Raw genomic sequence first — 14,380 nt, 5'->3', positions numbered from 1 at the left:
ATGGCACTGTGGGGAGTGCACACTCTGAAAACCCATGCTTGATAACTCTGCTCTCTTCAGCTCAACATTCAGGAAGCAGTTTAACTTTCCTCCCGCCAGGTAACCTGACCCCTCACTTGTCCAGGTAACTATCTCCACATGCTTACGCAGTGCCCGGGTCCTACGTTATCTTGGTAGTCTACTGTAGAGCTTAAGAACTCAGGCTCTGGAGTCACACTAACCTGAACTGGAATCCTGGCTCCCCCCACTGCTCATTAGTTGTGTGACTTTTTGTAAAGCACTTAACCTCTCTGAGCCTCAACTGTCAATCCAGTCCCCTTCCCCAATGATAGTCAGATAGTCAGCTGGACACCCAGCTGGTGTTAGAGAATTGGAGGATGGGTGTGGGGAACACGACACATTTGGTGCCAGAAGTGGTGTTGGAAAACACAGTAGGGTCTCCACGCGTGAGTGCTGAATGAATGCATGAGAAATACAGTCATACATTGAGTGCTGACCCGTTGCCAGGCTCTGTGTTTGGTGCCTGGAATACAGAAGTGATGGAAACAAGTTCTCTGCTTTTGAAACATTCCCAGATATTACAGGAAACGGAGCAGCCTCAGCCATTGTAATACGGGGTGGAGAGGGTGAAACCAGCAGCAATTCTGGGGGCTGAAAGAGCACAGAGAAGGGGCTGTAAAGTTCTAAGAAAGGTTCAAGGGACAGTGCGGGCTGACTTTTTAAAGATGAGAAGCCATTCCTCAAATGGATGGTGCCAACTACAAATTGGCACCTGCCATCTACCTCTACAAGGATCAAATCATGAGCCACTGCAACCGCTGACCTTCAACACCCCCTGAGGGGAGTTCAGGGTGGAGATCAGGAATGAGGCCCTCTGTGCTGTGGGAAAAGCTGGCAGAACAGGTCTTTAGATAGTTAAGTATCTTCAGGAGAAGATTTTATGAGCCCAGTTCTTGCATCTCCTCGTATCTAGAAAAGCACTAAAAATGTTCACGGTGACGTCTGCCCCTCGAGACTAGCAGCAACGTTCTGCAAACATGTGTGCTTGATTGTACGTACTCCCCCTTCACCAGAATCGCATATATACTGACCTTCCCCCCACCTCTTCGGAGTGGTCTCTCACAGCTATCTGAAATGCTGTCTCCCGGGCTATAGTCCTCATTTTGCCCCAAATAAAACTTGCCTCACAACTCTCCCGTGCATTTTTTTTTAGTTGACAATGTGGAAGGGTGGAGTTCTAGGTGGGGGGACAGGTTTGTAAGATCATGTAAGCGTGGGTGACAGTGGGACGGCTGCACGCAGCTCTGTGTAGCTGCAAAGCAGGGACAGTGGGATGGGGCAGGGGGAGAGGGGTGGGCAGGGCAGAGATCCTGATGGCCCCTGCAAAGGTTAGTACACGCGGGCAGTCTTTCCAGATTACATCAGTGTGATAGATAGAGGTGTCCCCTTTTCAAGCCAGGCATGTGCTCCCTGGGCACTTGGCATCTCTCCCATCAGGACTGCTCCAGCCTTCTGGAAGGCTCAGATCCTGATGTGCTCCTTTGTCAAAGCGGTGATCAAACTCCATCTTGTTGTCTGTCCTCCCCATCGGCTCATAAACTGCCCTTAGAGGGCTGAACTTGGTGCCAGGTACAGAGTCAGTGGGTAATAAAAGTTTTCAAACCGTCATTTACATGCTTTGGGGATGATCTCCCTTCCCTCAAAGATAAAGCTCTTCTATTCTGTGCCTCATTTATTAGGCTTCTCTGCCACTGCCTTGGGGGTCACACGAACAAAATACGTAGCAGGAAACTGTTTTTCTTGTTTTCTTTCTTTCTCTTCACCTAATTTCAACTCCCTGTCAAGTCTCCTTCATTTGATCTGCTAACCACAGAAGCTGCCTCAGGCAAATTTACAGCTTCTCTCCTGGGAAGAAGATTCTTTTTCATTTAATCGTGGAGGGGCAGTGGAGGGGCAGCCTCCCTGGGGAGGCCCTTGGCCGTTTATCTCTTATCGGCTCCTAACCACGCTTTCCCAGGGTGGCTCCTCCTGGGATCTGTTCCTTCATGTACACTTAGAAGGATGCAATATGACCTCACAACCCAAATGGCAGTTCCCCTTGGACAGGTAATTTCCCCAGGGGCTTAAGCTGTGTGTCCTCAATGTGAATCCAAGTGAAGTTTCTAAGCCCTGGTCAGTTTCGGGGTACAGTAGCTGGAGTGGGTGAGGCCCAGCAGCTCGGTGAACATGGGGGGTTTGGGGAGCAAAGGGTAGGGACCAGCAGCTCATCTGAGATTAGGGGGGCAGATGGACCTTCCTTAGGGAGCCTCCCTGACACTGATGGAGAGCTCAGAATCTAAAATGCTGGAAACTCAGCATGCAATATGGTCGCACTCACAAAAAAGCAGTGTTTGCAAACACTGCAAGGGGAACCAACATCATCGCAAGAAGGGAGACAGTTTGGGAAAAAGCACAGAAGCCAAAGCTTTGTGATTTGGGTCAGGTAACCACTTCAGGCAGGTTTGTGGATGAGTTCAATTTAGTATCTTTGTGTAAGAGGACAGAGAAAAAGGCCAACCCGTCCACTGAGAGACCATGCCAGCACTCACTATTCTTCCTGGGAGAAGAGCTGTTATTGGAAAAAACCCGAAAAGTGCTCAAATCCCACCCTGAAATGTGGGGCTTTCCCTCAGCGGCCTGTACTCAGCACAGGGCCCCCGTCCACGGGGTCCCTGCTGGCTGGCGCTGCCCAGGCCCACTGCCCTCGTCTGGCCCTCATTTCCTGCCGCCTGCATTTCCCACACGGCCCCTGGCTTGCGGCTTCGTCTCTGCTTTGTTTCCATCTATCCGCCTCCCAGATCCACTCTTCTCACTGCAAATCTTAAAAATCCCCCCAACAGACCTCTCTGGAGCTCAGGATAAACTGGCAAATCTTAACGCACTGCCCCGGCTTCCGTGGACCTGCTTCCAACACATCTCTGACTTGTCCTGTGCTGTACACCCCGCTCCAACGCTCCCACCCCCCCATGCTGGGACAGCGGTTCTTGCCTGGCTCTACCCTGGAGGTCTGACTGAGCCAGCGTCAGGTGAGGCCTGAGTCAGAGTTCACTGTAGTTCTCAAGCCACCCAGGTAATTGTAATGCTTTCAGATGAGGTTGGAAAAGGCGTCTCTAGCCCAGGGATTTCCAAGTTTGGCCTAGGTCCCACCTCCAGATTAGGGTTTGGTTGGCTGTGGATGCAGCCTGGCCATCAGGACTTTTAGAAGCTTGCCAGGTGATTTAGCAATGTTTGAGGACCACTGCTCTGGCCCTGCTGGATTATTTGTTGTTCCTTTGCCATTAACTTCCTTTTGCATTCTGACATTTTCGCTGGCTGTTCCTGCTGTATGGAAATTCGTCTTTCCCTCCCTCATAAGCTACCTCATTCTCCCTTCTTCCAAATGTCAGAATTGAGGGACGCTAGAGGGAGCAGCAAACTTCTTCTGAAAAAGGTCAGATAGGAAATATATTAGGCTTTTTAGGCCACTGCATGTGGTCTCTGTCACGCATTCTTTTTGTTTTCCTTTTAAAATGTAAAAGCCATTCCTTGCTTATGGGTCATACAAAACAGGCCATGGGCCGGATTTGGCTCACAGGCCATAGCTCCCTGACCCTGGACCACAGCATTGTTTGTTTCATAAGGTAGTGAGTTCCCCATCAATGGAAGCAATCAACTCATGGTTGGAGGACTTCCTGGCAGGGAAACCATAGATGGGACTTGAACTTCCAACGAATAACTGGACTGAAAAACCTTTCTGTTCTTTCATGAACTTGGGATGCCTTAGTTCTAATTCATCCCAGCTCCTGGACACAGCCCCTCATCTGCCAAAAGATCTTTGAGGTCCCCTGCCAGCTCTGAAATCATCCCAATCCTCTGTTCTGCCTCAGTTCGTTGTGAAGCTCTGCGTGTGTCAGCACGGCCTTTGTTTCAACACGAAGAGCTGTGATTTCCATATCTGAGTTTAAGAGACAAAGAAGAAAGACTGCTCCTGACCTCTGTGTACAGGTGATATTTGAAGCAAGAACAGCTGGAAACCATGAAAATCAAAATGCTCTGATTTCATCTTCAGCCACAGACATCTGACAACTAGATACGAGTGGCAAAATTACACCTTTCTGTGTAGACACAAACAGGACTGATTCGCAAAGATCCAGAGCAGACCCATCCTAAGAAGGTAAAAACAGAAGCTTCCCCTCTTATCCCAAATTCTTTGTGTCATTCTTGCAAGTCAATCTCAAAACGGGCCTAACTCCATGCACCTTTTAGAAAACAGCCAATGAGTATTGACCACATGCATAGATCAGAGTTCAGACTGCAGGTCCTAGAACAAGATGGTGTAGATTCCAGTCTAGCACTTGTCTCTTAGCTGTGTGACTTGGGGAAGATGACTTCATCAATATGATCTTTGTTTTTTTTTCATCTATAAGATGGGAATAAAATTAGTTTGGGAAGGAAAGGTTTTGCAGCTTACCTGTAATTCATCTTCTATCAACTGGGATAGGAAGAGAGGAAAGAAAGAAAAAGAAATGACCTGGTCCATTCTGTTTGTAAACTTGCTAAGCCAACCTCATAATGGTATTTTCTAGCAGAAAGATAAGAGAGTCCTTATGTACAAAATGCTTTTAGGGGGCTACACCTGGCCTATTTAGAATGGAATGTATAGCTATGGGTATAGTCCACTGGAAAATGCCAGTGTCAGCTGTGTAATTATCAAAGTATAAAATGAAGATGCTTCATGAATAAAATACTTCCTGTATGTAAGTGTTGCCCTGCATGTTTTATTTAGACACCTCACAAGTTTAATCTGGGCCAGAGTGCACTCTAACATGCAAGGAAGAATCTGGGCAGCTGTGCTGATGGCTTCAGACTTCACCTGGGTCTTAACGATGACCTGAGAATTATTAGTAAAGTTTGATTCTGAGTAAAATCTCTGATAGTTGTGATTTTCTTTTGACAGTCTGACTCTGTGTTATCTTATATTCACAGAGTATGTTTATGAGAAAGCATTAGAACAGGGCCTGGAACATAGTAAGCGCTCAATAAATGTTATTATTATCAGAGAACTGGTGTGAGGACTAGATCAGGGGACAGAGGGAATGTGCTGGAAAAGCTCAGAGCAATGCATGGATGTGAATTCTTATTCTTTGCAATGGGGTAGAGAGAGTACAGGTTTTTAAAGATCTGGTTCAGATCTTGACTCCAGCACTCACCAGCTGGTTCATGTTAGGGGACATTGTAACCTCTCTGGGTTTCAGTTTCCTCATTTGTAAATGGGAGCAATTAATCCTAATGTCAAGACTACTGTGCAGAGTAGGGATGACGTGTATTCAGACATCCAGCGCACAAAGATGAGGATACAGTATGGAGATGAGCCGGTAAAAGATGCTGTGAAGGAAGTAAACCAGGATGATGTGATCGAGAGTATGTGTGTGTGTGTGTGTGTGACTATGGCATGTGTGTGCACATGTGTGCATGTGTATGCTTGTGTGTATTGTATGTGCGTATGTGTATACTTGTATGTGTGTGTATACACATGTGGGCATGTGTGTGTGTGCGTGTGTGTGTGTGTATATGTATGTGTGTTTGCGTTTGTGCATGTATACTAGGTGGTCAGGACAGGCCTCACTGGGCGGATGACATCCCCGGTAACACGGCCACACCAGCCTATGAGCTCCGTGAGAGCAGAGGCTGTCCCCCTGGGCTTCCTCCCCAGTGTCCCCAGGCCTTGCATGGAGCCGCTGGCTGCCCACCTCCAGGGGTACCAATGTGACTACTGCCCGTGGAGCTGGTAGTGTTGAGGCCCCATGGGACTGAGCACATCCCTCCTTGAATCTCCTTTAACTGCAACGTGGGCTCCCTGTTTGTCCTCCTGTCATTAGCTGCTCCCACGGAAGGTGCCTTCTTCCTCTGGCCATCTCATCATCACAGCACACTGTGTGTATGTGTGTGTGCATGCACGTGTATGCGTGTGCACACAGGTGTGCGTGCCTGACGCCCTCCCCCGGTCATTCCACAGCCCTCTCCACCATCTCATTACAACCTTCTGTTGTCGTGGCTGGGGACAAATGTGACAGGGTTCGGAACGTGACAGCCCATGAAAATCAGCAGTGCAAAGGGAGAGAGAAATTTGGGTCCATTTGTTCTGATAGAAACTTGTTTTCATCAACACAAAAACCAAAACAAATCGGAACCACAGCAGTGCTTCCCGGAGAGATCTGTACAGTCATCAGACCTTCCCCACACCATCTTCCCAGTCCCAGTGCGGCCTCTGACTGGGCCCCTGTGGGACACAGACCCCCAGCTGGGGGTGGCAGGGCCCTCAGTCTCACCTCCCCTGGCCATTTGAGAGATGAGGAAACTGAGGCCCTAGGAGAGCAGAGGACTTGCCCACTAGGGAAATGGCAGAGCTGGGGCTGAAGGTGGGTCCTGGGTAAACTGAGGCTCAGAGTACTCCAGACTCCACACTCAGGCAGGTACAGTGTAAGGTGGTGGTGAGGGCCTGGGGGTTGGGCAATTCCATCGCTGCTTGCTCTGTGCAAGTAGCTTCCCATCTCTGCCTTCTCTAGAGTGGTCACGAGCCTTAAATGAGTTAACACACATCAAGTGCGTGGCCTAGTATAGTACATAATCAGTGATGAATAAATCTTAGACATTACCATTATTATTATAACTATCATCATACCTCCCATACTAAACTGTAGCTTCTCTGTGGGCATGGGCTGTAACTTGAGTATCTTCGATTCATCCCAAACTAGTGAATCTGGCTCCCAGCTCGCGCAGCTGTTAATGGTTGCTGTGTTGTTGTATGTTACCATCTATGCATCTTCGAGTGAGCCTGTTACCTACCATCGGTTGGATGGAAACCAAGGCGGTCACTGCATTTAAATCGATGGGGACCCTCCCCTCCCCCTCCACTCCCAGTGGCCCTTGCCCCTCCCCAGACCCCGAGCTCTCTATCCGTACAGTAAGAACACCCCACCCTGGTGGTGCCATGAGTCCCTGGGCTGGCATGTGAGGAAGGAGGGGCGCCTTACCTGGCCCGCTGCAGAAGGCGGCGATAATGGCCAGAATGCACACGACGCTCAGGTAAGGGATCCAGGGTGCGTGGTCCTGCAAGAGAGCAGCCGTTGGGCAGGTGAGGAGGCAGCTGTGCTGGAGGACCTGGTACCCAGCCCAGCTCCTCCTTAGTCCACCTGCATGACCTGAGGCAGCTCACTTTACACCTCTGAACCCCGGTTTCAGCGTCCATAAAATGGGGATGGTGATAACCCTTAAGCCATCCCATCCGTCTATGTTACAGATGTCAGAGTGAGACGAGATGACGCCTGTGAAGCAGTTAGCATAGTCCCAGCATACTCCAGTCAGTAACTCTTCTTGCCTGTTCACTGGATGCCAGCCCCTGGATGCCAGCTGTTGGGCTGTACGACTGTACTTTTCAAGGTACTGTACCGTAAGATTAAAAAGATTTTCTTTATTTTTTGTGTTTGTTTTTCATGTATTATTTGTGTGAAAAGTATTATAAATATGTTACAGTACAGTACTATATAGCCGATTGTGTTAGTTGGGTACGTAGGCTAACTTTGTTGGACTTACGAACAAACTGTACTTACAAACGTGCTCTCGGAACGGAACTTGTTCATATGTAGGGGAATTACTGTAATATTGCCTTTTTCGAAAGATGTGGGGGACATTGAGACCTTTGGCAGATGACCAACACGTGCAACTCTCCATTTAGGGGTTTGTTTTTGAAAAATGCAAAGTTTTATTGACCACTGTGACCTTGCATCATGCTTCCCATAGGGCTTAGATGGACTCGAGGCACCGAGTAAGTGCTCAATTAATGCAGGCTGCCTTGAGCCTTGCGGGGGGCAGAGGAAACCCCAAGATCCTGGGGTCTGATCCCAGCTCTGCCATTCACCAGCTGTGAAACCTTGGGCAGCTTATTCATTTAGATATATGCCTCGGTTTCCTCATCACCATGAAAGGAAAAAAAACACCACTTTCATAAGAATTAGCTATGGCTCCATCCATCCCCACAAATATACATTCACTGAGCACTTATTATGCTCCAGGCACTGTTCCAAGTATTTTAAGTGCATTTCCCATTTAATCCTCACGATACCCCTGGATATAGGGATAACTGTCCCATTTTAGACATGGGGCCCCGAGGAGCAGAGAGGTTAAGTGACTTGCCAAAAGTTTCATGGAGAGTAAGTGGGAAAGCCAGGATTCCCACCCGGCGGTCTGGCTCCAGAGCCCCTCTTGGTACCCACAGGCATCGATGTGACTATCGTGAAGGTGCCTCATACGGCAGTGCCAGCCACCCCGAGCTGGAATGTGAGAGTTGCAAGAGGCATCTTAGGACTCACCTAGTGCTATCTCTTCTATTCCACAGATGGGTAGACTGAGGCTCAGGAGGGGACATATCTTGCCCGAGGTCACACAGCTCACTAGTGGCAGCGGCAGGACCAGAAGTCATGTCTCTTATCCCCCCAGTTCAAGGACCCATTACTAACCCCCCTCCCCGCGGGTGCCCAGCAGCTTCAGAGCCGAGATGCCCTTGGGAACTCTGCATTACAAGAGTTGTCTGTAGACTGTATGGACTTCCCAAGCTGAAGGTCCCAGAGCATGAAGCCAGAAGCCATGCCCATGCTGTGCTCCCTTGGGGAGCGACATACACGTCCTCTCACCTGCAGCATCAGCGTGACGGTGAGGATCCCAAAGAAGAGGGTCATCAGCCCAAAGCCACCAATGAGGAGGGGTCTCCGTCCCATGCGCTCGATGACCAAGCCCTAGGTCAGGGTCACAGAGAGGCGGTTATTACTCCCCTTCTAGCAGCGAGCGAAGGGGACCATGATGCTTGGAACTGCAATGGGGTCGTTGTTAAAGGATGGCTCTGACCTGGAGGCGCTTGGCCAGTTTCTACCCTGCCACAGCCAAAGGAATGATCTCCACGAGAGCGGAAGAAAGGGAGGGAGAAGAAAGTCACAGGTGCACATCTTGGGGGCCAGAGAGTGGGGTGCAGGGAATGCCCTTGGCCAAACTCAGAAACAGAACCACCCGATAAAAGGTATTATCAGAGTCGGGAGTGGATGGGAGGGGTACTTCAGGGAAATGGGCTCCTGGCGCAAAACTGCTTGTCTGCTTGGGGACACGGGGCCCTGACTCTGGATCCCCCCTTACTGGCTCCCCTTCTGACGCCCCCTCCCTTGAGGATGAGCCCTCAGAACCAGGAGAATCCCCACATTCACATGCAGACTTCCCACCAGGCAACAGGTTAACGTAAGTGCTTCTCAAATGATGATGTAAGCGCAGGATATGAAAGGCTGCTTAGCCTGAATTTTAATTTCTCAGCTCTGGTGGGCGCTGCCCACTTGGATGGAGCCCAGGGCATCCACTCACGCCTTCCAGAGAGTTTGGGGGCCAAATGAGAAATCCAGTTTTGCTTTTGTTTGATGTGGCCCCTTCCCTCTGCTAAGTTCCTAGAACCATTGTTAGATAAATTCGGGACTTAATCTTTTAGTAGGTGGGGGGCGATGCAGAATCGTTATTATCAATGGAAGAGTTTCCTATGTAGAGGAGGATTAACTGAACTCAGGTTTGAGGCCAGCTTTAGTGCACATTCATTCTGACGATTCACGGGGCAAAGCAGCCTCTTTTCGAGCATCCTCACTCTGTCCCTGCTTATGCCCTCACCACCCCTGCCCACATCGATTTTCTTTACAGTGGCCAAAGAGATTCTTTTATTTTTTTAAACATCTTTATTGGAATATAATTGCTTTACAATGGTGTGTTAGTTTCTGCTTTATAACAAAGTGAATCGGTTATACGTATACATATGTTCCCAAACGCAACATGGCATCTGCTTTCAACACCCTTGGACGCTCCCCTCCAGCTCCACCAGCAGCCCCTGCTGTCCCTCTAACTTGCAGGCACATCCCTGCTCCCGTGCAAAGTCTGCTCTAGACATCCTCCATCGGCCTCTCCAGATCCACTGTGTCCTGGAGGGTGACCCACAGGACCAGATCAACAGGCGTCCTCGCCCCCTGCCCCTAGGGGGTGTCAGCAAACGTGGCACCCGTATGAAATCAGAAGGAGGGAAGGAAGGGAATGGGACCAGGTGATGGTCCCCCGGATCCCTTCTTACAGGCACGTTGTGGCTGGCTGTGTCCGTCTACTGAAGGTCCCTGCTCCTGATGGATGGAGCCCCCCACCCTACAGACCTGCCCACCCCGAGTTAATCCGCCCTCCAACCTCTCCTCTTTACCAGGCCAGCTCTGCCCTGCTGGGGTCTGGCTGAGGCAGGGCTTCCTTCTGGCAGCTCCCTCTGCCTGGAATGTTCTTCCCCAAGTATCTGAGTGACAGACAACTCGCTTGTCCCTCGAGCCCGACCACAGTATTTAACAGGGCAACCATCCCGCCTCTCAATCCGGATTCTCTGCTCTGCTGTTCCTCACTGCATCTTCCACCTTCTAACCACCATGCAGGTGACCACTGATGCCTTTGTTACTGTTGGTCCTCCCCACTGGGCGCTCGCCTTCTCCTGGGCAAGGACCTGTGTGTCTCTTTTGGTCACTGATGCCTCCCACACACCTGGACCCAGGCCTGGCACAGAGTAAGGGCTCAACCGGCACTTGCTGAATATTGAAGGAATGGACAGTCTGGCCAGTGTCATCTTCCAGGCTTGTAGGCGGTAGCAGGGCATGATCAGATTTACCTATAACACGTGTTTGGTTCTCTTCAGGAATATTAATCACCAACGGTGGTTGTACTAGTTTTCTCGGGCTGCCGTCATAAAGTACCACAAACTGGGTGGCTTGAACAATGGAAACGTCTTTTCCCACAGGCCCGGAGGCTGGAAGTCCGAGACCAATGCGCTGGAAGGGCCAGGCTCCCTCTGAAGATGTGGCGGAGGGTCTGTCCCAGGCCCCTCTCCCACCTTCTGGCAGCTCCTTGGGTTTTGTGATATAACTTCAGTCTTCACATGGTATGTCCTGTGTCTGTGTCAGATTTCCCCCTTTTTTTAAGAACACCAGTCATACTGGATGAGGGGTCCACCCTACTCCAGTATGATCTCAACTAATTACATCTGCAATGACCCTCTTTCCAAATCAGGTCACATATGAAGGTACTGGGGGTTAGAATTTCAACATGTGAATTTTCAGGGGACACAATTCAGCCCATAAAAATAAGGAACACTTACTAAGTGTCTGCTCCATGCCAAGCACTGGGAATTACTATATAATTCTCATGATAATACCTGTTGGAGTATGGATTTGTTCTTACCCACACTTTCCCTAAGAGAAAACTGGGGCCCAGAGAGGCTAAGTAACGGGCCCGCAGTCACTCAGCTAATAAGCGCAGGGCCAGGGGACCACGCCATTCTGCGTCATCGCCTCCACCCACTCTCTCCTCTAGCACGTGCTGGACCTGGGGCTCGAGGCGCGGCAGAGGATACTAAAGGTTTTGATGGTGAAATTGTGGCATGTGTTGGGAAGCAGAGCGGACGGTGGAAACCAGTCGTTTTTTTTTTTTTTTAACTTCAGCTTGATGGCATAGTCCATTCCTGACAACTGCAAAAACTTCCTGTCATGAGTAAGGGGTTAAGAGTGGCTTACGTTAATTCTCTTTCCCCTGATTTAAAAAAGCCCAGGGAATTCCCTGGCCGTCCAGTGGTTAGGACACTGCGCTTCCACTGAAGGGGGCGCGGGTTCGATCCCTGGTTGGGGGACTAATATCCCACATGCCGTGTGGTGTGGCCAAAATATTAAAAAAAGAGAAAAAAAAGAAAAAAAAAAGCCCAGTGTCCCAACTACTCAGCGGAATGAGCCTCGTGCTCCACAAGCCGCCACCCCGCGTGGCAGCCGACCCTCAGGCTCGTGTGGCCTGAACGACACTCCGTGGACCTTCACTCATCGGAGAGTTGAGGCTGCGGCGAGAACATTAATTTGGAAAACCAGCTGCTTCTGCAAGATGGCAATCATTTACAGCTGTCCAAGCTGACAAGCAATGCCAGGAGGTGAAATTAATTGCAGATCAAATGACCAAAAATGTCTTTCTCAATATTATTAAGGCCCAAAGCCATTTTAATAGACTGTCAAAAATCTCAGTAAGAAGAAAGAAAAAGAAAACCAAAAAACTTGGCAAGTCCTTTTGATAGGCAATTACCTCACAGGGTTGGATGAAATAGTATACGTATATTTGGAAACAAGGTAATAACAGCTTTGGAATGGGCAAGGGATGTACTGAATATTGACTCTGTCAGGACCGTCCAGTGGGCCTTCATACACTTTGAGTTTCGTTTCCATGAGAAATTCTGTAAGGTGGTGCATGAGTTTCCTCTGGCTGCTGTAACAAATTACCACAAACTTAGTGGCTTAAAGAAACACATATTTATTCTCTCCCAGTTCTGGAGGCCACAATCTAAAATAGGTCTTAGGGAGCAAAACTCAGTTGTTGGCAGGGCTGCCTCCCTTCTGGAGGCTCTAGGGGAGGATCTGTTCTGTGCCTTTCCCAGCTTCTCAAGGCCGCCTGCACTCCTTGGCTTGGGGCCCCTCCCTCCATCTTCAAAGTCAACAATTACACCACCTCCACTTTTGTCATCACATCTCCTTGTCTGACTACAGCTCTCCTGCCTCTTTTCGGACCCTTGTGATTACACTGGATCCACCGGATAATCCAGGGTAACCTCCCCATCTCCCAACCATTGATTTCATCACATCTGTAAAGTCTCTTTTGCCGCATAAAATAACATATTCGTGTTTCCAGGAATTAGGACGTGGACACTTGGGGAGCCAGTATTTTGCCTCCCACAGGTGGGTATGTTTATGTACCTATTTTAAAGATGAGCAAATACGTTCAGAGATGTTGGTGATTTTCCCCAAACCACTCAGCTGGGAAAAGGCCGATTAGGATTTGAATTCAGAACCGCCAGGCCCTACAGCCCAGACGCTTTCTCCCCAAGCACATTGTTCCATCCCAGACTCCCAGCTTCATGTTGACTTTAATCTCATGAATTTCCAGCAGCTGGTTTTCCAAATTGATGTTCTTGCTGCAGCATCAACTCAACTAGGGGGTTAGAGTAAATGCTACCATTTTTTTTTTTTACCACTTTTTTCCAATGGACGATTCTGCATCTTCAGCTCCTTTAGAAGATAAACTAGGAGGAAGTGCAGATTGGGGCCTTGCACACAGGGCCACGAGACAGGCTTTCCTTTACCTGGCTAACTTCCGCTGGCCCTTCAACTCTCAGCCTCCTGGGTCCCTCCTCCAGGAAGCCCTCCTGGACCCCCTCACAGGAGAGCTCATCCCAGTATTGCATGTGGCATGTGTCTGTTTCTGGGTCTTTCTCCTTAGATCATGATAACATCACTGGTGACCTCCAAGCACAAGCATGATATAGGTGCCCTGCAGCTGCTTGTGGCATGGAGGAACGCATGAAGGAATGCGTTCCAACACTATGAAGCCGCCATCCCTGCTCTGGGTCCACCGAAGGTGCCCATGCCTCTAGAATGCACAAGATCCAAATGACCACGGCCCATCATGATCCAGACTTGAAGGCAGCAGCGGGCAGACTCTTCAGAGGCTGTGACCTCCAGTTCTGATCTTAGAAAGGTCCTCTCTTTCTCTCCCAGTCATTTACCTCCTTCCTGGGATTAGTCCTTGAAAGAAGTACTTCATCAAAGACTATCAGCTTTACTGAGAATGATCTACCAGCCAGAGAGTGGGGACCAGAAGCAGGGGTTTCTGGAGTCAGAGAGACCGAGGGCAGAAGCATCCCCACTCCCTCTGTTCGCTCCTCTTTCAAATGGGGGCAATCACCTGACTTCCAGGACTGATGTGCACGTTCCTGAGATCTCAGGTAGAGCACAAAAGGTCTTGGGGGAGCAGAGGGGCCCTGATGTTAGCGCTCCCCACGCCCTCGGGTTCTGACCTACTGCTGTGTGATCCTGGGTAAGTCATTGCTTCTGGTCTTGGTTTCCTCAACTACGGAAAGATCGAGAGAGACTCTGCAAAGTCCTGCTCTCTGTGAGAACGTCCATCACAGCCTTATTTAAGATGACAAATAATGGGAACCTACCTAAATAGAACAAGAATAGTTAACACTCACTGAGTCATATGTCAGTGCCAGGCATTGCTTGCATCACTGTGTCTACTTGTTTAACCCTCACTCCTTCCCTGTGAGGCAGGGATGGTGTCCTTATTATAGAAATGGGGAAATCGAGTCACAGAGCTGTTGAATAACTTACTGGAGTCATGCAGCTTAAAAGGGACACAGCTGGGAACCGATTCCAGGCAGCGTGGCTCTGCCATCCAGGCTCTGAGCAGAGACACTCAACAACCCTACCCCGCAAATAATGGT

The 14,380-nt window shown here is 49.4% G+C and overlaps 1 protein-coding gene across 1 annotated transcript in view; it reads right to left on the bottom strand.

Annotated features, from left to right (window-relative positions):
• The window catches only part of SLC2A9 (solute carrier family 2 member 9), a 187,919-nt gene that overhangs the window by 49,605 nt on the left and 123,934 nt on the right, over positions 1 to 14,380 (bottom strand). The window contains 2 exon segments of the mRNA XM_029235473.1: positions 7,053 to 7,128; positions 8,709 to 8,810. Of these exon segments, the coding sequence (XP_029091306.1) occupies positions 7,053 to 7,128; positions 8,709 to 8,810 (178 nt within the window).

This window comes from Monodon monoceros, unplaced genomic scaffold (assembly GCF_005190385.1).
Source record: "Monodon monoceros isolate NGI ecotype Baffin Bay Population unplaced genomic scaffold, NGI_Narwhal_1 Super_Scaffold_20, whole genome shotgun sequence".
Taxonomy (NCBI): Eukaryota; Metazoa; Chordata; class Mammalia; order Artiodactyla; family Monodontidae; genus Monodon; species Monodon monoceros.
This window is presented reverse-complemented; position numbering and strand designations above follow the sequence as displayed.